General features: G+C 45.7%; 1 protein-coding gene across 3 annotated transcripts in view; it reads left to right on the forward strand.

Moving 5' to 3' along the window:
- The window catches only part of LOC120977724, a 660,911-nt gene that overhangs the window by 547,602 nt on the left and 89,777 nt on the right, over positions 1-23,532 (forward strand). For all 3 annotated transcript variants that reach the window (XM_040405799.1, XM_040405798.1, XM_040405797.1), the window contains one exon: positions 940-1,020. In XM_040405799.1, coding sequence (XP_040261733.1) covers positions 940-1,020 — 81 coding nt within the window. The remainder of the gene's footprint in view (positions 1-939; positions 1,021-23,532) is intronic.

The following is a 23,532-nucleotide window of genomic DNA, read 5'->3' on the forward strand; positions in this document are numbered from 1 at the left end:
GGTCGAATACCACCATGTGCTGAGCATCGAGATGCTCAAGCCGAACTAGTGTTCGGCCAAGCATGCTCGATCAACACTAGTCTTAAAAGTAGAGAAATTAAAATTTAGAAAATAGTGAATTTTTCCAAATATTTGGTAAATTTGGGATTTTTTTTTATAAAGAAAGGTGAAATATATTGGCTCCAATTTTCCACTGTCATCAAGAATAAGATGTCATAAGAAAACAATCTCAGAATCGCTTGGATAAGTAAAAATGTTCCAGTGATTACCACATAAAGTGACACATGTCAGATTTGCAATAAATGGCATTAGCAGGAAGGTGAAAACTGGCCTGGGGTAGAAGGGGTTAATAGAGTAATTTTTGTCAACATATATTACAGTCAAGTCCTAATAGATATTGGTATAACATACCTATTATTCTATATGCCTAAAACAATGCAAATTCACTCATTTGATCAAACAGCGATGATGTGTCTACAAAAGCAGGAACACATTCGGACTGATTGCTTGTTTGCGTTCCATCTGCTTGAGTGACTTGATGTTCCACTTATCTTATTGTTTTTGAAGATAGTGTATAAAACTCATGATAAATGCAGTGGGCAAAGCACATACGCCAGTTTTAGTGCACATTTTGCCACACAACTAGCACATTTTCTCTGCCCCTTTGTTTTTTACCTAGTTGGAGGTACACTAAAACGTGGGACTAACAAATCCACAGCAGCTGTGTGATCAATTATTTTATGTACTAACAAGATTTAATTTGTGTAATTATGTTGTAGTAATAAATGCATCTATCACTATAAGCTACAATAATAGCATACAGAGTATTAAAATGTGAACTGGCATAATAACCGTGCCTCAAATTCATCATGCAAATGTTTTGTTAAGGTTATAGAAAATTTAATATATAGAATTGAATCTATATTTCCATTATTACAGGTTGGGCCTATTGCCGTTCGACCATTGCCAAAGGGAGTAAATATTCATTCGGGTCAATTGTTTCCAGAAATGCTTAGTAAGGTAAAGTAGCTAATTACAACCTTTTCCAGCGTTCCCACATAGTCGCTCTTTAATAAATGCTTAATTTAGCTGAAAATGTTATAAAGCTTAAAGGGGTTATCGTCTCACTTCAGCAAATGGCATTTATCATTTAGAGAAAATTAATACAAGACACTTATTAATGTATTGTGCTTGTCTGTATTGCCTCCTTTGCTGACTTGATTCCTTTTTCCATCACATTATACACTGCTCGTTTCCATGGTTCTAACCACCCTAAAATCCAGCAGTGAAGGCCGTGCTTACACATTATAGGAAAAAGTGGCCTATGCACACTCCCATGGTTTCAGCCACCAGAGGGGCAGAGCTTTTTCCTACAGTGTACAGGCACGGTCAACACTGCTGGATTCCGGGGTGTTCGTAACCATGGAAAACAGAAGTGTATAATGTGATGAAAAAATTTATCAAGGCAGCAAAGGAAGTAATATGGACAATCACAATACATTAGTAAGTGCCTTGTATTAACTTTGTCTATATGATAAATGCCATTTGCTAAAGTGACACAACCCGGTTAATCCCTTAAATACTGAGTTCATTTTGCCGTCCATCTTTTGTCTGGAGTACATACTGTCTAAACTATTCATTGACTTATTATATTTATGTGGAGAGGGAATAAAAAAAATATATAATTTTTCAGTCAAGTTTTACTATTTTAGCACAATAATAGCACATTTTTTTCAAAAGATAGTATATATGGTATGTTGCAAGAGCTATGAGTTTTTTTAAATTTTTTTATCCCAATTCACCATATGATTTGCTCCAAAACTCCAAGACATTATTACATGATTGTAATTAACTGGCAAGCAATTTAAGACAAGACAACTTTTACGATTTTTCTGGGAGTCACTCAGATTTGAGGTCCCCTTTCCTGGTCACCTGCATACCTGGATGACATTATGGGATCTGACAGGTGAGCATTAAAAATGAGTGTATTTCTTGAAGTTTATTTCAGGTCCAATTCTATCGAATCAGTCAGAAAAATAGGTTCAGGACTTTCTACCCTAATTGAAACAGCTCCAAATAGTGTGAAGATTTGGTGTATGACACTATGAGGTCTCCTACAATAAATATTTTTTCTGTCTTGTCTTTCTTTTTTTAGTTCAGCAATTGGTAAATGCATGGTTGACAGTGTTAAAAACTGCCTATTCAAAAACACACTGCGACCCTAGATTAGTTATTCTTTTTAAAATTAAAAAGCATTCCAAAACTTATCAGAAAAAGCAGTGGCATGTTCTAAACAAGCGTTCCAATAATTATGCCTTAGCGGGACAGATGCCTGCTGGTGTTTATGCGCACAAGGTAGTATTGCAAGAAACAGTACCTTGCTCAGAACAAGGGTCCAAAATGTATCCATTTGTGTAACCTCATGGACAAGGCAGGTGTGCGACTGTGTAGTGGTAATAGTAGTGGTAGCAGTAAAAGCACAGTATAAAGCAGACAAGGCAGGAGATGTGTAACTATTAGTGATTATAGTAATAGAAGCAGTAATAAACAAGCAGCTGCAGTATAGTATGGAACCTGATGGACAAAATAAGTGTGGCTGTGTAGTAGCAGGGGTAGAAGTAGCTGCAGTGGCAGTGCCAGCAATATAATACGGAACATGATGGACTGGCAAAAAGTGGCAGTGGGCCAACGATAAATATCCACTGTGAGCAATGGCATATGATCTATTCAATGGCTTCAGCTGGAGGTGTATGAAAATACTTATGGATTCATGCCACAATTTTGTCTGCTTGGGTGTGATGATGCCATGCTGCCATGCTGAATATACTTTCTGATAGTGCCCTGGAGACTGGACAAGACAATACACTGATCGCAAACTGGCCACTATTCCAATCTGGCCTATTCTGGCCACTATTCCAATCTGCCTGTCCAGAAGTCAAATAAGTTAGATTATGTGCTGGATAAAGGCCACAGTGCAGGTAGGACAGAACTTGGTTGTTCAGGCTGTATGTACTCTTTGCTGTTGTGCACCAGATTATAACAGTGAATGAAAAAAATGAAAAATCATGTTCATCAAACTGGAATTGGTTGTTGCTGGTGCTGCTGCAGCTTCTGCTACATGTTGTAGCAGCTTAGGTGGGAGGTTGATGACACAGTGGAGAGTGGCCTCATGGTCATACATGTGGATAGCAGGCTTCTACTCACTGAAACTGTGGCAAGCTGTGTACAGAGCATATCCTGGTACGACAACAGTTTTGCCTCCCTTTTGGCATCAGGAAAACATTCCCCCATTTTGCTTTGATAGTGGGGACCTAAAAGCATGGCTATCCAGTAGTCATCACTTTAAATCGTGCTAATTATACATTTGTCAGCAAGTAAACAACCAAGGGTGCAGCTTGCCATGCTCATTAGCTTGCCTGAAGAGCCAGTTCTTTCTGGATCTGCCCCCCTCAATGATTAGTCATGACCATTGTTATGGGCTGCCTTCACAAAAAATCTTCTTCCTCCTGCTCCTCCTATAGTAGTAGCTGTTCTTCTTCCACTGTCTTTTATTGCATCAGCATGAGTGTTTGTTCTTCTAATATAAATAAAGGGAGTTGACGTTGATGCTGCTATTGTCTCTACTGACACATTTTGTGGCCTATCTGCAACGCCTGAGTACGGGACACATGATCCTGATGATCTGCCACTGCCTAAGCTCAAAATAATATATCGGATATAGTATGAGACTGGCACTCCCACGTAGGAGTCTTTGGATTATTAACAATATTTATTATATTACATAAAACAGGAAATATAAATAATGCTGCAGCAAATGTATAAATGATTAAAATATAAGAAATAAAGATAAAAAAGAAAAAGTTTACTAAAATGTCCAATAAAATGTCCAGAAGATGTCCAAAAAAAGAGGAGGGGAAATAGATCCTTAAATATAATGGAATGCACAGTTGTGAGCAAGTCGCCCACACTATAATGCGGTATTCTCAATCTATATATTCCATATATTTATGTCAGTCTCTTGATTATATGGCAGACTCGTTCCTTTGGTATAAGCAACACGTATCCGATATTTCGTTACATCATATGCCACTAGATTGTTATACTTTAGCAAAAATAGAAGAGAGAAGTCCGATTTTACTTAGTGTCCTTACACCGTCTATGGTTTGGATGTTCAGCGTCTCACCTCGTTCATACGCTGCCGCTCTTCCTCGGTCGATGTGTCGTAATCTCAGATCTGATCACGTGACCTTAGCTAATGCTCGCAAGAGGTGGACTTATGCTCACCCAATCCAGGCAGTCGCTAATGCGGACTTTCTTTTAATTCTTCTGGAGCCCTCCAAATTCTATGTCGGAGTGTAAACACATAGATTTTCAATAAGGATATCCTGTTAGGAATCTGTTAAATAGCACCAAACGCGTTTCGGGGATCTCTTTCCCCTTCCTCAGTGGTCGATTCCCAAACAAATTTTGATCCCTTTTATACTATTTTCCAGAAAGGCACAAAACCTGGCATGGAATTACTAGGATTGCAATTTTGTAATTCTTGTGCGTTTTTCATGCGGTTTTTTTTGTAGTGTTGCGTTTTTTGGATATGTTGTGCCCAATACTCTCCTTTCACCAGTCCATGAAGGAAATTTTCAGATATGGTTGCTTTTCTTTTGAAATCCATCATGATTTCGGTCACATCAACAATAACATTAAGTATAAGTGTAAATAATCCTGATGGTTATGAAGTGTCCTTTTAGTCATAATTATACAATAAATATACATAAAAAGTCATCTAATTTATCTGACAATCCTATGTGTTCTAACACAAATATATAAATGGTGATACAAAAGCAGTGCTGCATCAATGGGTGAATGTTTTCATTCTGGGTGTAAATCTAATCAGATTAAACTGATGTATGAAAAAATTATTGAAAATGACAACGTACTCTAGTGATATGGTGGTTGTGTGACATAAATATCAATATGTCCTCCAGTGAATCCTATACCTAATAATAGTGATGACAATATTTCTAATGTGACACCCTTTTGTTCGTATTGTATGGTGGGCGTGCCCATCGCAGAGGGAGGATCGCAGTGCTGATAGACAGCCAGACATGCGATCCTCCATCTGCTGAGAGGCACACCCCCAAATGTCTAAAGGAATCCAAAAAATTCCAATTCTGCATTAAGGCCTGCCGGGATCAAGCTCCCAAATTCATAAGTTTTCCTTGACTCTGCTCTGGACATAGTTTCAATATGTTTCCCTCCACGCCAGTGCCTATCAATTATTTCTAGAGCAGTAAATGTTAACCCCTTACTGTGGCGAAAATAACCTCGCCACTGGGTTTTGGAGGGACCTGTTTGCCAGCCTCTTGCCTCAGGATTATGGCCCATACTAACTTTGAAGGAGAAGACAGACCGGCCGCACAACTTAAATCTGTGGAACTGTTTTGGGCAGGAAAGCCATGCTTGCGGCCGGCCAAATGTGACTTCCATGGAATTCGGGAACCCCTGCTCAGATCTGGGTGATTTTTGGATATGTTGTTCACCCAGATCAGAGCTATCCATGGATGTATACATTATGGGGATATGTGGGGTTTTGAGGTGTGTTTTGGGAAAAATGTGTGGTTTCTGTCTGTGAGTGATTAAGTTAGCTCATTATGTTTGGTAATTGTATCACAGGCAGAGCCCAATGTTTTTTGGTAATTGTATTTTGTTGATTGCATCAAAGACAATGCCAGTGTGTTTGTTAATTGCGTCACAGACAATGCCATTGTGTTTGTTGAATAGGGTTAGTTTTGTGTTTAAACTGTACAGGATTGGCTGCTATGTCATGTCCTCAGTATGTCGTGTATATAAGTCAATGCTGTGTGTTAAATAAAGAGTTCCTGTTTTACATTCAACATAGAGCCTCGTCTCATGTGTGTGGGGATTGCTATACGTGTATACTCCCCTGGCTGTTACTCCTAGCTCTTGTAAGAGCTGTTTCTGTTCCTGGTTCCTGTGGTGGTATCGGTGTCAAGTGGAGTGCTTGGAGTCCTCGGGAAGCACTAGGAGCATCCATCGACGGAGGTACCCGGTCGGGGTGCCAGGAGATCCTTTACACTTACAGTCTTTGTTATGGGCGTCCTTAAAGTGTCTGGACAAGGAATGTTTCATATATCCATTTTTGATATTCGTCAGATGTTCTGAAATTCTTGTTTTTAGGGCCCTTTTGGTCTGGCCAATGTACTGTTTACCACACGGACACTGTATCATATAAATTACACTAGTAGAGTTGCATGTAAGAAAGTGAGTTTTGGGTTGAAATCACTTGTGTATTTTTTTTTAGGAAATATACAAAATAACATATGTTCCCTCCTGTGGCCTGTGGTGGTCTAGATGCGGCCGGACTAGAGGTGGAGCCTTAGGGGGAGGCCGACATGACAGGGGGTCGGGTTCAGGAGTACCCCTTGTTTTGGGGGGGCTGTATCTCCTCTCCTCCCCTTCCTCTTCTTTCCCCCTCAGCTGGGAGTTTGTGGGGGGGAGGCTGGAGTTGGTGGGGGGATTAGGGATTTGTTAGGTTGAATGTGGGGGGAGGGGTTAAGGGGTTAAATAGGTAGCGTTGGGGGGGAAAGGGGCCATTTTTGGAAAAAAATCGGGAAAGTGTACAGCGCAATATGGAGCTGGAGGAAGCCATCAAGCGCTTGAGAGCCCAGCTGGGTCCAGGAACAATTGCAGCAGCTCAGGCTACAGCTTTTCCTCAGCCCCCGGCGCCCCGGCCGAGGCAGCCTCGGCCTCCGGCGCGCTTTAGCCCACATTCTTTCCCCCCCGGGCTCAGTGCTGGTGATGGAGCCCTTAAGAGGACCCTCCACGCAAGGGATCGGCCAAGAAAACTCCTTCCCGTGGTCCCCGGCGTGGAAGGAATCCAACAGATAGGTGGAGCCCGCAAGGTGGCCTGGCGTGGTCACCTCGTGCTACTTACGGATGCATGGGATCCAGACTAGGTACGGCGGGCACCTTAGCTTGTGCAGAGGAAGGGGGGCCCCCAGCACAGCCAAGTGATCGGGACGAACGGGGCTGCTGCCATCCAAGGGGAGCCGAGCAGCAGGCCTCCATCGCCAGCATCAGGACGGCAGTCTGGGAGAAGCTCCGCCCCCTCTGAAGACCTTGTGGTGGAGAGCGGCCAAACCTTCCTGGCTGGAGTGCAGCCAGGGAGCAGAGTACAGCACAGTCCTGGACGGCACAGGGGATATCAGGAATCAGGACCTTCGGCTGATGGGGTCACAGCACCCAGGCAGCCAGGTGAGTGCTCATGGGGGCCCTTAGCACAGTTAGGGGCGGGTAATGGGGGAGGAGAGGGATCCCAGAGGGATTTAGAGGGATGTAGAGGCATAGGGCAGTTGTTGGGGGGTTTAGCGGGTTTGTTAGCGGCTTGGGGTATGGTGGGCGCATCCCCGTTACCGGCTTGGGGTGTGGTGGGAGACTCAAGGGGGCCAAATATGGCACGAGGGGGTGACCAGGGGCCGGCTAGTTCAGGGGTATCGGTGCAGACGCAGGCAAGGGGAGCGGCAGAGGTCGATGCAGTACGGTTAGATGATCGGGGCAAAAGGGGGGGTATACGTGTGTTTCGAGGGCTCGCTGGGGGCCCATTTGAAACAGGACGTTAAGGATCGCATATGGAAAGGGGAGTATGTGGAAATATTTTCCCTACTTCCGCTGGATAGATTTAACTTGGATAGGACACGGAAGGAGGGGGGAAAAAAGGAGGAGGAGGAAAAACGTAGATATCGTATGATGCCAAGAACTGTTCAGAACTGGCTACAGGCGTTTGCAATTCTGGATAGCGTGATTGGGGAGAGGGCGCAGGAAAGCTACTCGGCCCTGTTTTGCTATTTGGACGCGATCAGGGAGGCGTATCGGGTTTATGGGAGGGGTGGCATGGCTGCGATATGACAAGCAGTTCAGGCAACGGAAAGCGGTACGCCCGGAAATAAGGTGGGACCACAAGGACATAGCCCTGTGGTTGAAGGTGACAGCACCTGTACAGCCGGGGCAGTCCTTTCGCGGGGAATTTGGGGACAGGACTCAATCTTCAGGATCCGTCGCATCGGCAAAGGATTTGTGTTTTTCCTTCAATGACGGGAACTGCAGATTTGGAACCAAGTCCAAATTTAAGCACGAGTGTTCCAATTGCGGGGAATCCCATGGAGCGTCGCAGTGTTTCAAAGGCGGTAGGCAAAGAGGGGGGATGGTAATTCCAAAGGGGGAGACGCCGGTCAATTTGGAAAGGATGGAGTCCTTTCTAAGTAGATATCCGAACAGGGTTTTTAAATTCCGTTTATACCAGGGAAGGCGGTTTTGTTAGAAAGGAACTTACGGTCGGCCAGGGAACATCCAGATGTGGTGGCGGAGAAACTTAGAAAGGAGGTAGGGCTGGGCAGGATGGCGGTTCTATTCGCTGTTCCGCCGTTTGAGAATTTGCGCGTGTGTCTGCTGGGGGTGGTTCCCAAAAAGTTTCGGCTTATTCACCATTTTTCCTTCCCAAAAGGTTCGTCGGTCAATGATGGTATTGAACTGGCCCTGTGTTCGGTGGTATATACATCATTTGACGCTTTGGTGGCATGGGTGAAGAAGTTGGGTAGGGGGGGCGTTAATGGCGAAGACGGACATTGAGGCAGCGTTTAGGTTGCTGCCGGTACATCCGGACTGTTTACACTTGTTGGGCTGTTTTTGGGACAGTATATATATATTTTTTGACCGTTGTTTGCCAATAGGGTGTTTGCTGTCATGCGCGTACTTCGAAACGTTTAGTTTGTTTTTAGAGTGGGTGGTGGCTGATTCGGCTGGGTGTGATTCCATCATTCATTACCTAGACGATTTCCTGTGCATAGGCCCCCCGGAGTCAAACGTTTGCGCTTTGTTGTTACATACGTTGTTTCAGGTATTTGCGGCGTTCGGAGTTTCGTTGGCGACCGAAAAGACGGTGGGTTCGGCGGTGGAGCTGAGCTTCCTGGGGATTGTTATCGACACGCAAAAAATGGAATGTAGGTTGCCGCGGGACAAGTTGGACAATTTGATAGGGGAAGTAGTGAGGGCGGCTCGGTTGCGAAAAATTAAGTTGTGGGAGTTGCAGTCACTTTCGGGGAAGTTCAGCTTTGCATGCCGTATCATGCCTAAGGGGAGGGTGTTTAGCAGATGGTTAGCTGGGGCAACGGTGGGCGTGACTTCACCACATCATTACATTAGTTCGGGGAGGGAGTTACGAGCGGACTTGCAGGTTTGGAGTTAATTTTTGGAGCGGTACAACGTTCGCTCGCTGTTTATGGATGAGGTGGTGAATGCGTTTGATTGTGAATTGTTCGCGGATGCTGCGGGGAGTGGGGGATTTGGGGCTTATTGGGGAGGCCAGTGGTGTGGGTTTTAAGTTGCGGAAGATGGGAGACGTTACCAAATCTTTTTTAGTCACCAGAGCTTTGAAGGGTTGGCGACGGTTGGGGGCATGGGTGGATAGTAGGCGTCCGGTATCATTTGAGTTGCTGTTAAAGCTGGAGGAACAGTTACGAGGGGTTTGTAGTTCAGAAGGGGAGAGGCGGTTGTTTAAGTTGGCCTTCGCGTTGGCGTTTTTTGGGGCATTGCGGTTGGGGGAATAGGCTTGTCCGACGACCCGGCGGGTGGGAGGTTTGCTTAGATCGGACGTAAAGCTGTGTCAGGATCTGGTGGAATTTGTTATTCGGCGGTCGAAAACAGATGTGGAAGGGAGAGGGAAGAGGGTGGTGTTGTTCAGTGTACTAGGCTGCTCAATGTGCCCGGTTCGTTGTATGCGGGATTATGGGTCAGTTGATGGCTCCTTTTTTTCACGGTTCCAATTCACTGCTGTTTTGTCCATCTAACAATTTATCTATCTAACAATTTATCTATCTAACAATTTATTTATCTATCTATTTATCAATTTTTCTAACTAGCTATCAATCTATCTATTTATCTATCTAACAATTTTTCTATTTATCTATCTATCAATAGTGATGGACGAACATTGGCCGGGATGATTCGCGAACGCGATCAAATGTTCGCAAACCGCAAGTTCGCTGCAGGCCCCATTCACTTTAAAGGCAGGCGAACCTGGAATACCTTCAGGTCATATTTGCAGCCACCAAATACTTACTAGAAGTGCACAAATAGTCCCACAACAAGGACAGTGACATACCAGATGTATTATTCGAATTTGCGATCTCCATTCATTATTTTTTTCAAATGTAACTTTCACCTATGCGCATGCGCAAAATATGCGCAGCCTACTACAGCAACTGGGTTTCCACCAGACCGAAGTTGGATGCCATCAGAAAAGATGGTTGGCAACAATTTTCGCGACATTGAGGAATAATTTCTGATCACTGTAAGTAATTTTTCATTAACCCCTTAACGACCCAGGACAAGAATGCTCATCCTAAATCGCCGACACTTAGCGCTAGAGGATGAGAGTTCTCGTCCTGCAGTCGTTCCTCCCCCCAGCGTGCGGTGCCGTGATCAGCAGCAGAGATCCAGCTGTTACTGACAGCCCAATCCCTGCTGCATCCACCAGCCTCGGCGATAACATCCACCAGCATCGGTGGATTAACCCCTCATATGCCGCGGTCAGCACTGACCGTGGCATATGGGAGATTGCGCTCCCTCACCTCATCCATCGGTCCCCGCGCTGCTGTGGCGGGGACTCGATGGTTGCCATGGCAGCCCCAAGCCATTCCAAGGCTTGGGGCCTGGCATGTACGGAAGCCTAAGAGGCCCAGCCCCCAGGCTGGGTCTCCTAGGCAACTGTTAGCGTCTTACAGTGTAAGACACTAACAGTTCAATACAGCACAATACAGATGTATCGTGCTGCATTGAAACAGGGATCAGACCCTGTAATGTTGAAGTCCCAAAGTGGGACAAATAATAAAGTGGAAAAAAAAAGTTAATAAAATTTAAAGTTTCAAGTAAAAAAAAAAAAAAAAGCGTCCTTTTACAAAAATAAAGTAAAAAAGAATTGTAAAAAATAGGGAAAAGACATATAGACATATTAGGTATCGCGACGAGGGCACGGTGGAAGGTGGAGTGGAGGATAACTGGGAGGAGAGAGGAGAAGGAGAAGAGGCAGGACGGTGAGCGCTTGTGGGTTCTGATGGTGTTGCTCCCACTGGGCCCGGTAATGGGAGGCCTGGTGCCTTCTTAAGGCGGTCGTCCCTAGGTGAGTGTTGGGCTTACCGCGACTTATGCATTGACAGCACAGGCTTCAGATGGCAACACTATTGTCAGCAGCGGACACATAAAAAAAAAGCCCACACTGCGGAGCCTTGTGCCGGCGTCCTGGGAGCGCCAGATGTGACCGTGCATGGTGGATGTTTTGTTCCAGATACATTAGCAGTCTGCTTTTTGCCTCCTGTGCACTGTAAGTTCTGCCTGCTTCTCCTCCCTATCTGCTGCTCTGTCTCTCCCTCTGAACTCCCCTCCTCTTCCTCTCTTGTGGGCATCCACGTGACGTCCATCGACACGTCATCATCAAATTTGTCACCTTCACCACCACTGACATTAGAGATCTCGGAGTAGACAGCAACAGCGGGGACCATTCTCCTTGGGCTGATCTGGGTGCTGTTGTCAGACTGCTGGGTGGCGACCGTTGATACCTCTTCTTCCTGATCCGAAGCCTAGAATGGCTGGGCATCGGTAAGGTCTTGGAATGTATGGGAAAATATTTCCTCTGACTCAAGCGGAGGGGATATGGTGGTGGTAGTGTATTTGGGGTGGACACAACAGAGAGTGAAGAGGGTGCAGATAGATAGGATGAGGAGGGTGCAGAAACGGAAGGCTGAGTGAGCCACTGTCACGACCATGGTCATGGTCGTGACTCCTGTATCTGCATGCTGTTGCCTGCGGTCTGGTTTGGTTGTTCAACCACAGGTGAGGGCCGCTAGTATGTTGCCTCACTTGTGGTTGCCGCTGGCAACATGTAGTTATTTCGCAGTTTAGCAGCCTGAGCTGGTGCTGGGCAGCTTGCTGCAATGTGCATGCGGTTGCACCTGGCAACCTATCTTTGTTAGGTGTGTCTTTTGGACATCAGCGTGTCAGCACAGGGATCCAGTCAGCAAGGCTGTGGCAGGTAGGTGGAACTAGTGCAGTTCACCTGCCATATCCATAGGTCTGTTTTTGGTACCCCTTTTTCCTTGCAGCTTGGCCAGTGAGACTCCTGTTCCTCCGTGCCTAGGAGGAACAGGTCGTCTTACCCTGCTCCTTGTTCCAGGGCAATCCTGAGGGCTAGCAGGGATTATTAGGTTCCAGTGTATGAGCCCTCCCACCATCAGGGTTGGCTCATATGGTTAGGAGTCAGGGTCAGATTAGGGATGCAATAGGAGGTGACCTGCTCCCTAATTCTGTCGTCCTGGCCGAGCAGCCACTTACATCTTCTGGTATCTCACGGCTGAGGGTTTTCCCCATCCTCAGCCGTGACAGCCACTCAACCAAGTCTGGTGCGTCCTTTGATGTAATCGCACTAACCTTCTGCAACTTCCCACTTAGGCTCCGGCCTGGTGCACCTGCACGACCCCTACCACCCCTGCGGAATGGCCTGCCTCTTCCTCTGCCTGTGCGGAGAAAGAGAGAGAGTTTGAGGGTTACAGGGATCCAATGGAGCGGGTGTCCAGGGGACCCGAAGTAACTGGAGGTGCCAGGGGATGGAGGGGAGGATAAGGATGGGGGGGCAGATGAAAAGTCTGCAGGTGAATGAAGATAAGTAACAAAGGGGGGGGGGATTGGGTGTGAGGACACTCCCAATCTCCCTCCAAGCAGACCCTGGAAAAGCACCAATCAATAGCATGTGAAGGACGCTGAGACAAATCGAATGAAAAAAGAAAAAAAGAGAAGAAAAAAGAAAAAAAGGGGCGGTGGGGGAGTGGTTTGGGCTTGGAAACAAATAATTGCAAGATAATGTGTGGATAATATAAGGAAATAAAAAACAATGGTATGGATTAAAATCAATGGGTATAGAAAAAGATGGAATAAAATGGAATAAAAAATAATATATATATATATATATATATATATATATACAAAAATAAGTAGAGTAGGAGCGGCACAGCTGTATATGTGCCTTGGAATTTTTCTTGTTATATATATATATATATAAACATATATAGTATCACTTTAAAAATGGTGTAGCTTTAAAAATCGCCACAGTTCGGCGAATAAATGTACAAATGAATACACTTCGGGTAAGTCTGCACATTAAGATGTTACTCATTTCACGGGGGGCGGGGTGTTTACTCGGATAAGCATAATACACCAGTAAACCAATACCCACCCCCAGTCAGGTTCGCCTCAAGATGGTGAAGGATGAAGGCAGCCACAATCAGGAAGCTTCTGTTCAAATTTCTTTTATTTAGTGTATAAAAACTGGCTCAACGCATTTCGGGACGATATCCCTTCATCAGGAGTAGTATTACTTGTGGTGTGGAAGGGGGGGGCTATTTATGGCCTGGGTGTTGGGCTGATTACCTGAAAAATGCGCCAAAAAGAAGAGGGAGTGGTAAAAAACGGCGCCAAAAGTAAGGGGGCGTATTTGCCTGCTGAGTTACGTCACCTTGGTGACATCAGGGGTCCAGTTCGGCGGTCGCGGTGTGGATTTGTGTTAGTGCCTCTGGAGCACAATTTGGGCCTACTGCGCATGACTGGAAGTCGTACCAGAGAACGATGCGTTCCAGGTTGGAACGCAAAACCCGGAAGTGGCGCCGCGGCCGTCCAGATCAGACAGAAGGATGCTCGATCTGTCTGTCAATGTCTGGGTGGAACTGTCAGCTGGTGGGGTCCTCTGGAAACTGATGGTGGCTCATATGATATAGTGGTATTTTTATTTGGACATTTACTGTTAGTATTTATTGGGGGATTGTTAATGGATGATGTGTGTACTGTCATTGGTCAAGAGTGTGGTGATGTCACCTGTAGCGGTGGAGTTAGGTGCAGTGGAAGTATGGATAACAGATGGTGGGGGAAGATTATAAGAGCAAAATGGTCAAGCAAATGGAGTGGAAGTCTATTGGAGTGGAATCTATATTAATCTATATTAATCTATATTAATCCAAATCATATAGGGAGTTACTATGTTTTGGGGTGAAGTGTTGTTTATGACTGATTGGGGGCTGGTAGTAAATGTCCAATGGTATGTCAATAGACAAATGTGTCAATTAATAATTGGTATGTTCCAGCATTTCATTGAGGCCGAAGGGGGTGAGGGTGTTAAGGCGATATATCCAGAACATCTCTTTCTGACAGAGAAGTTGGAACGACGATGTTACTTGTTCAATGGGGGTTACTCTAAGGCCGGTGGGGTTACCTTCATGTACTAGAGAAAAGTGCTGTGATATGTTTGGTGCTGAGTTGGTTGGTTGGGTGGGATTAGTTGCAGCGTGTTTGATGGAAAAATGACGTTGAAGGGTCATTTTTCTAGTGAACTGGTTTAGATCGACAAATAGTTTGAAGAGATCTGGTTTGTTGGTGGGGCAGAAGGTTAGGCCTTTGCTTAATAATTTGATTTTGTTGCTCTTTAGAGGGTAATGGGATAAATTGAATATGCTTATTTTTTTGAGAGAATCGGAGTCTTGTTTTGGTGGGGTGAGGTTCTCAGTTTGTGTTTTTTGTTTGCTTGTGTGTTTCTTTCGACCTCCTCTGCACCCTCTGTAGCGGGATTTGATCTTTTTTTGGGGTTTGGGATCGGACTGAAGAAATTGGTGATTTTGAGTGGTGCTAGTGGTTCGGGGGGTGATGGGAAGTGGAGACGGGGAAGTCCTGGGGTGGAGATGAGTGTGTTCAGGATTTGTGTACTGGATCTGTTCAAGTGGGGCGGAGGTTGTGTTGGTGAAGATGGTTCCCCCAGTTTTCCTACCTGGTTGAATGAAGTGATCTGTTCTAACAGTGGACTTTCGGTTAGATTGGGGGGTAACTCTAAAAAATGATCAGGACTCGGATAAGGAGATGCTGAGTGGGTACTAAAATTTAGTCAGGGGAATTCTAAGTTCAGTCTACCGTTCAGTCAAATGAAGAGAATTAGACGCAACTGCTCAGACAATATCACCATGCACCAACAACTAGATACCCTCAGTAAAAGATTCATCGACAAAGGTTAACCTCCCCAACTCATCAAAGACTCCAGAACCAGGATCTCACAAATTGACCAAAAAATGAGCTTACAACCAAAAACCACTACCCAGAACCCCAAACAAACACAATTCATACCCGGTCTCAAAACTCTGTACAACCAGAACCACAAACTCATCAGATCAATTCTCGCAAAACACTGGCCTGTATTACTTAAGGACCCGATTCTAGGGAAAGCAATACCCAAACAACCAAAACTGACTTTCCGCAGGGCAAAAACCCTTTAAAATCTGTTAGCCCCATCCTGTCCAAAGATCCAAAACCCCATCATGCCAACAAATCACAACATACCGTATAGACAGAACCAAGGGGTTTGTTTAAATGTGGTGTCCGCAAATGTTGTCACATGATCTATACATCAACAGAAGAAAAAATTGTCTTTCCACAACCCATAGGAACATTACACCTCTAACAATCTATGAACTGCGGCAGCAGAAACATCATATATCTGCTCCAATGCCCCTGCATCAACTATTACGTCGGCCGCACCACACAAACCCTCCATGAACATATGAACAAACACAGATCCAACATCACCAGGAAAATCCAAACACACAGCATATCACGGCACTTCTCTCTAGTACATGAAGGTAACCCCACCGGCCTTAGAGTAACCCCCTTTGAACAAGTAACATCGTCGTTCCAACATCTCTGTCAGAAAGAGATGTTCTGGATATATCGCCTTAACACCCTCACCCCCTTCGGCCTCAACGAAATGCTGGAACATACCAATTATTAATTGACACATTTGTCTATTGACATACCATTGGACATTTACTACCAGCCCCCAATCAGTAATCAACAACACTTCAGTCCCTCCTCCCTATCCATACCCCTCCTCCTCCACCTCCCACCCCTCCGCCACCCATCTTAAAGCCACCCCACACAGACCCACCTCCAAACATAACATCACTCACAACACAAGTACACCCCCACACACTCCACAACACATTTTCCATCACACAATCACCCACACTATCTCAGACACCCTTACACACTCATGACATCTTTATAGCTTTATAATTTGTAATTTATAATTTATCATCTTTTACATATATCCTTTGCAAATACCTTCAACCCACCCTGCACACACACACACACACACAATACCACATACATTCACTCCCTCCACGTCCATCCTCTGTCACACCATCCTTATTCCAACACCCCATTACGGATCTCCATACATTTTAGTACAATCAATACAAGTTTACTTTATTGTATATATGTTTATCTTTTACATATACAGTACAGACCAAAAGTTTGGACACACCTTCTCATTCAAAGAGTTTTCTTTATTTTCATGACTATGAAAATTGTAGATTCACACTGAAGGCATCAAAACTATGAATTAACACATGTGGAATTATATACATAACAAACAAGTGTGAAACAACTGAAAATATGTCATATTCTAGGTTCTTCAAAGTAGCCACCTTTTGCTTTGATTACTGATTTGCACACTCTTGGCATTCTCTTGATGAGCTTCAAGAGGTAGTCCCCTGAAATGGTTTTCACTTCACAGGTGTGCCCTGTCAGGTTTAATAAGTGGGATTTCTTGCCTTATAAATGGGGTTGGGACCATCAGTTGCGTTGAGGAGAAGTCAGGTGGATACACAGCTGATAGTCCTACTGAATAGACTGTTAGAATTTGTATTATGGCAAGAAAAAAGCAGCTAAGTAAAGAAAAACGAGTGGCCATCATTACTTTAAGAAATGAAGGTCAGTCAGTCAGCCGAAAAATTGGGAAAACTTTGAAAGTAAGGGCTATTCGACCATGAAGGAGAGTGATGGGGTGCTGCGCCAGATGACCTGGCCTCCACAGTCACCGGACCTGAACCCAATCGAGATGGCTTTTGGTGAACTGGACCGCAGAGTGAAGGCAAAAGGGCCAACAAGTGCTAAGCATCTCTGGGAACTCCTTCAAGACTGTTGGAAGACCATTTCAGGGGACTACCTCTTGAATCTCATCAAGAGAATGCCAAGAGTGTGCAAAGCCGTAATCAAAGCAACAGGTGGCTACTTTGAAGAACCTAGAATATGACATATTTTCAGTTGTTTTGATGCCTTCATAGTCATGAAAATAAAGAAAACTCTTTGAATGAGAAGGTGTGTCCAAACTTTTGGTCTGTAATGTATATTATAATATATATAATTTTTTCCATAGTTTTACATATCTAATTCTTCAACACATCCTTAATATATCCTATAATTTTAGATATATTTTTGGATTATATAATTTTCTCCTAATATTTATTTATATATATATATATATATATATACAGGTGAAACTCAAAGTTAGAATACCGTGCAAAGTTAATTTATTTCAGTAATACAACTTAAAAGGTGAAACGAATATATGAGATACTCAGTACATGCAAAGCGAGATATTTCAAGCCTTTATTTGTTATAATTTGGATGATTATGACTTACAGTTTATGAAACCCCAAAGTCACAATTTTGAGGTACCCTTTGCTGAGGGGGTATGGATTAATTAGTAGAGTTGAGCGAACACCTGGATGTTCGGGTTCGAGAAGTTCGGCCGAACTTCCCGGAAATGTTCGGGTTCGGGATCCGAACCCGACCCGAATTTCGTCCCGAACCCGAACCCCCATTGAAGTCAATTGGGACCCGAACTTTTCGGCACTAAAAAGGCTGTAAAACAGCCCAGGAAAGAGCTAGAGGGCTGCAAAAGGCAGCAACATGTAGGTAAATCCCCTGCAAACAAATGTGGATAGGGAAATGAATAAAAAAAATAAAAATTAACCAATATCAATTGGACAGAGGTCCCATAGCAGAGAATCTGGCTTCACGTCAGCAGAGAATCAGTCTCTTCATGCCATAGCAGAGAATCTGGCTTCACGTCACCCACCACTGTAACAGTCTATTGTCATATATTTAGGCCCCGGCACCCAGGCAGAGAAGAGAGGTCCCGTAACAGAGAATCTGGCTTCATGTCAACAGAGAATCAGTCTGCATGTCTTAGCAGAGAATCATGCTTTACATCACCCAACACTGGAACAGTCAATTGTCAGATATTTAGGCCCCGGCACCCAGACAGAGGAGAGAGGTCCCGTAACAGAGAATCTAGCTTCATGTCAGCAGAGAATCAGTCTTCATGTCATAGCAGAGAATCAGGCTTCACGTCACCCACCACTGGAACAGGCCACTGTCACATATTTAGGCACAGGCAGAGGAGAGAGGTCCCGTAACAGAGAATCTGGCTTCATGTCAGCACAGAATCAGTCTTCATTTTATAGCAGAGAATCAGGCTTCACGTCACCCACCACTGGAACAGGCCACTGTCACATATTTAGGCCCCGGCACCCAGACAGAGGAGAGGTTCATTCAACTTTGGGTTGCCCCGCAATATAATGGTAAAATGAAAATAAAAATAGGATTGAATGAGGAAGTGCCCTGGAGTACAATAATATATTGTTAAGGGGAGGTAGTTAATGTCTAATCTGCACAAGGGATGGACAGGTCCTGTGGGATCCATGCCTGGTTCATTTTTATGAACGTCAGCTTGTCCACATTGGCTGTAGACAGGCGGCTGCGTTTGTCTGTAATGACGCCCCCTGCCGTGCTGAATACACGTTCAGACAAAAGCTGGCCGCCGGGCAGGCCAGCACCTCCAAGGCATAAAAGGCTAGCTCTGGCCACGTGGACAATTTGGAGACTAAGAAGTTGAATGGGGCCGAACCATCAGTCAGTACGTGGAGGGGTGTGCACAGGTACTGTTCCACCATGTTAGGGAAATGTTGCCTCCTGCTAACACGTTCCGTATCAGGTGGTGTTGCAGTTAGCTGTGGCGTGGTGACAAAACTTTTCGACATCTCTGCCATGCTAACCCTGCCCTCAGAGGAGCTGGCCATGACACAGCTGCGTTAGCGACCTCTTGCTCCTCCTCTGCCTTCGCCTTGGACTTCCACTGGTTCCCCAGTGACATTTGGGAATGCTCTCAGTAGCGCGTCTACCAACGTGCGCTTGTACTCGCGCATCTTCCTATCACGCTCCAGTGTAGGAAGTAAGGTGGGCACATTGTCTTTCTACCGGGGATCCAGCAGGGTGGCAACCCAGTAATCCGCACACGTTAAAATGTGGGCAACTCTGCTGTCGTTGCGCAGGCACTGCAGCATGTAGTCCCTCATGTGTGCCAGGCTGCCCAGAGGTAAGGACAAGCTGTCCTCTGTGGGAGGCGTATCGTCATCGTCCTGTGTTTCCCCCCCAGCCACGCACCAGTGATGGGCCCGAGCTGCTTTGGGTGCCAGCCCGCTGTGAACCTGCTTCATCCTCATCCTCCTCCACCTCCACCTCCTCCTCATCCTCGTCCTCCTCGTCCTCCAGTAGTGGGCCCTGTCTGGCCACATTTGTACCTGGCCTCTGCTGTTGCAAAAAACCTCCCTCTGAGTCACTTCGAAGAGACTGGCCTGAAAGTGCTAAAAATGACCCCTCTTCCTCCTCTTTCTCCTGGGCCACCTCCTCTTCTATCATCGCCCTAAGTGTTTTCTCAAGGAGACATAGAAGTGGTATTAAAAAACGCTGATAACGGCGTCATCGCCACTGGCCATGTTGGTGGAGTACTCGAAACAGCGCAACAGGGCACAGAGGTCTCGCATGGAGGCCCAGTCATTGGTGGTGAAGTGGGGCTGATCCGCAGTGCGACTGACCCATGCGTGCTGCAGCTGAAACTCCACTATGGCCTGCTGCTGCTCGCACAGTCTGTCCAGCATGTGCAAGGTGGAGTTCCACCTGGTGGGCACGTCGCATATGAGGTGGTGAGCGGGAAGGCCGAAGTTACGCTGTAGCGCAGACAGGCGAGCAGCGGCAGGGTGTGAACGCCGGAAACGCGAACAGACGGCCCGCACTTTATGCAGCAGCTCTGACATGTCGGGGTAGTTGTGAATGAACTTCTGCACCACCAAATTCAGCACATGCGCCAGGCAAGGGATGTGCGTCAAACCGGCTAGTCCCAGAGCTGCAATGAGATTTCGCCCATTATCGCACACCACCAGGCCAGGCTTGAGGCTCACCAGCAGTAACCACTCGTCGGTCTGTTGTTCTATACCCCGCCACAACTCCTGTGCGGTGTGGGGCCTGTCCCCCAAAGATATGAGTTTCAGAACGGCCTGCTGACGTTTACCCCGTGCTGTGCTGAAGTTGGTGGTGAAGGTGTGTGGCTGACTGGATGAGCAGGTGGGAGAAGAGGAGGAGGAAGCTGAGTAGGAGGAGGAGGAGACAGGAGGCAAAGAATGTTGCCCTGCGATCCTTGGCGGCGGAAGGACGTGCGCCAAACAGCTCTCCGCCTGGGGCCCAGCCGCCACTACATTTACCCAGTGTGCAGTTAGGGAGATATAGCGTCCCTGGCCGTGCTTACTGGTCCACGTATCTGTGGTTAGGCGGACCTTGCCACAGATGGCGTTGCGCAGTGCACACTTGATTTTATCGGATACTTGGTTGTGCAGGGAAGGCACGGCTCTCTTGGAGAAGTAGTGCCGGCTGGGAACAACATACTGTGGTACAGCAAGCGACATGAGCTGTTTGAAGCTGTCTGTGTCCACCAGCCTAAATGACAGCATTTCATAGGCCAGTAGTTTAGAAATGCTGGCATTCAGGGCCAGGGATCGAGGGTGGCTAGGTGGGAATTTACGCTTTCTCTCAAATGTTTGTGAGGTGGAGAGCTGAACGCTGCCGTGTGACATGGTTGAGATGCTTGGTGACGCAGGTAGTGGTGTTGGTAGTACATACCATGTTTGCTGGGCGGCAAGTGCCAACGTTCCTCCAGAGGCGGAGGAAGAGGCCGAGGCGGCGGCGGCAGCAGCAGAAGAGGCCGAGGCGGCAGCAGCAGAAGAGGTAGCAGGGGGAGCCTGAGTGACTTCTTTGTTTTTAAGGTGTTTACTCCACTGCAGTTCATGCTTTGCATGCAGGTGCCTGGTCATGCAGGTTGTGCTAAGGTTCAGAACGTTAATGCCTCGCTTCAGGCTCTGATGGCACAGCGTGCAAACCACTCGGGTATTGTCGTCAGCACATTGTTTGAAGAAGTGCCATGCCAGGGAACTCCTTGAAGCTGCCTTTGGGGTGCTCGGTCCGAGATGGCGGCGGTCAGTAGCAGGCGGAGTCTCTTGGCGGCGGGTGTTCTGCTTTTGCCCACTGCTCCCTCTTTTGCTATGCTGTTGGCTCGGTCTCACCACTGCCTCTTCCTCTGAACTGTGAAAGTCAGTGGCACGACCATCATTCCATGTGGGGTCTAGGACCTCATCGTCCCCTGCATCGTCTTCCACCCAGTCTTGATCCCTGACCTCCTGTTCAGTCTGCACACTGCAGAAAGACGCAGCAGTTGGCACCTGTGTTTCGTCATCATCAGAGACGTGCTGAGGTGGTATTCCCATGTCCTCATCATCAGGAAACATAAGTGGTTGTGCGTTAGTGCATTCTCTCTCTTCCACCCCTGGGGAAGGGCTAGGTGGATGCCCCTGGGAAACCCTGCCAGCAGAGTCTTCAAACAGCATAAGAGACTGCTGCATAACTTGAGGCTCAGACAGTTTCCCTGATATGCATGGGGGTGATGTAACAGACTAATGGGCTTGGTTTTCATGCGCCATCTGTGCGCTTTCTGCAGAAGACTGGGTGGGAGATAATGTGAACGTGCTGGATGCACTGTCGGCCATCCAATTGACTAATGCCTGTACCTGCTCAGGCCTTACCATCCTTAGAACGGCATTGGGCCCCACCAAATATCCCTGTAAATTCTGGCGGCTACTGGGACCTGAAGTAGTTGGTACACTAGGACGTGTGGCTGTGGCAGAACGGCCACGTCCTTTCTTAGCACCAGAGGGTTCACTAACACCACCACGACCATGTCCACGTCCGCGTCCCTTACTAGATGTTTTCCTCATTGTTACCGTTCACCACAATAAGAAAAATATTATTCGGGCCAATGTATTGAATTAAAATTCAGGCCTTTTTTTACAGACACCTAACACTATCTGGCTATCTATTTAGGTACCATATTACACTAATACAGGCACACCAGTAATGACAGATTTAGCTGAATATAAATGTGAGGCCTATTTTTTAGGCGCTGGGTGACAGGTATACGTTTAATCACAGAATTAGACTTGGATCTGCACTGTAGCGTGTGTGTTAAGTTATTGAGAATGACCCTATCAGCACCTTGAATCTAATATACCCTTTTAGGGATAGATTTAAAGTAGGTCTGATACAGCAGAAACCACTAATTTTGAGAATTGCAAATTTGGGAATTGTTTTTCAACCCAGAACAAAAACTGTGCTTTGACGGTCACAAAAAATAACTTGACCAGCTAAAACAGTACAGATTTGGATGAATATAAATGTGAGGCCTATTTTTTAGGCGTTGGGTGACAGGCTCAACTTGCCCCTGATGTAGTATATGGCCAAAAAATAACCACACTATTGATGGTTAAATGCACTTGATGAAAGCTTGCCCCTGATGTAGTATATGGCCAAAAAATAACCACACTATTGATGGTTAAATGCACTTGATGAAAGCTTGACCCTGATGTAGGATAAAGCAAAAAATAACCACACTATTGATGGTTAAATGGACTTGGTGGTAGCTTGTGCTGGCGCACCACAAGCCACAAAATGGCCGCCGATCACCCCAGAAAAAAGTGACTGAAAAACGCTCTGGGCAGCCTAAAAACAGTGAGCAATTGAATATCAGCAGTTCAATGATCCACAGCTGTAGATCAATCACTGAATGAAGTCTTTTGGAGGAGTTAATCTGCCTAATCTCGCCCTAACGTCGCAGCTGCAACCTCTCCCTACGCTTGTATCAGCAGAGTGACGTGCAGCGCTATGTGACCCAAGCTTATATAGAGGCCGGGTCACATGCTGCACTGGCCAATCACAGCCATGCCAATAGTAGGCATGGCTGTGATGGCCTCTTGGGGCAAGTAGTATGACGCTTGTTGATTGGCTGCTTTGCAGCCTTTCAAAAAGCGCCAAGAAAGCGCCGAACACCGAACCCGAACTTTTACGAAAATGTTCGGGTCCGTGTCACGGACACCCCAAAATTCGGTACGAACCCGAACTATACAGTTCGGGTTCGCTCATCCTTATTAATTAGCTGATTAGAATGTGACACTTTGAGCCTAGAATATTGAACCTTTTCACAAAATTCTAATTTTAAGCCGCATTAATGCAATTCCTTTTAATTTGCATTACTGAAATAAATGGTCTTTTGCACGATATTCAAATTTTTTGAGTTTCACCTGTATATTTATTATATATATATATATATATATATATATATATGTATTTATCACATGTCCAATATAATTTAATATATATTTTTATCATTATATTTTCATAATATATTTTGATTACATACTTTTCTTTATA

Source organism: Bufo bufo, chromosome 8 (genome assembly GCF_905171765.1).
Source record: "Bufo bufo chromosome 8, aBufBuf1.1, whole genome shotgun sequence".
NCBI classification, from domain to species: Eukaryota; Metazoa; Chordata; class Amphibia; order Anura; family Bufonidae; genus Bufo; species Bufo bufo.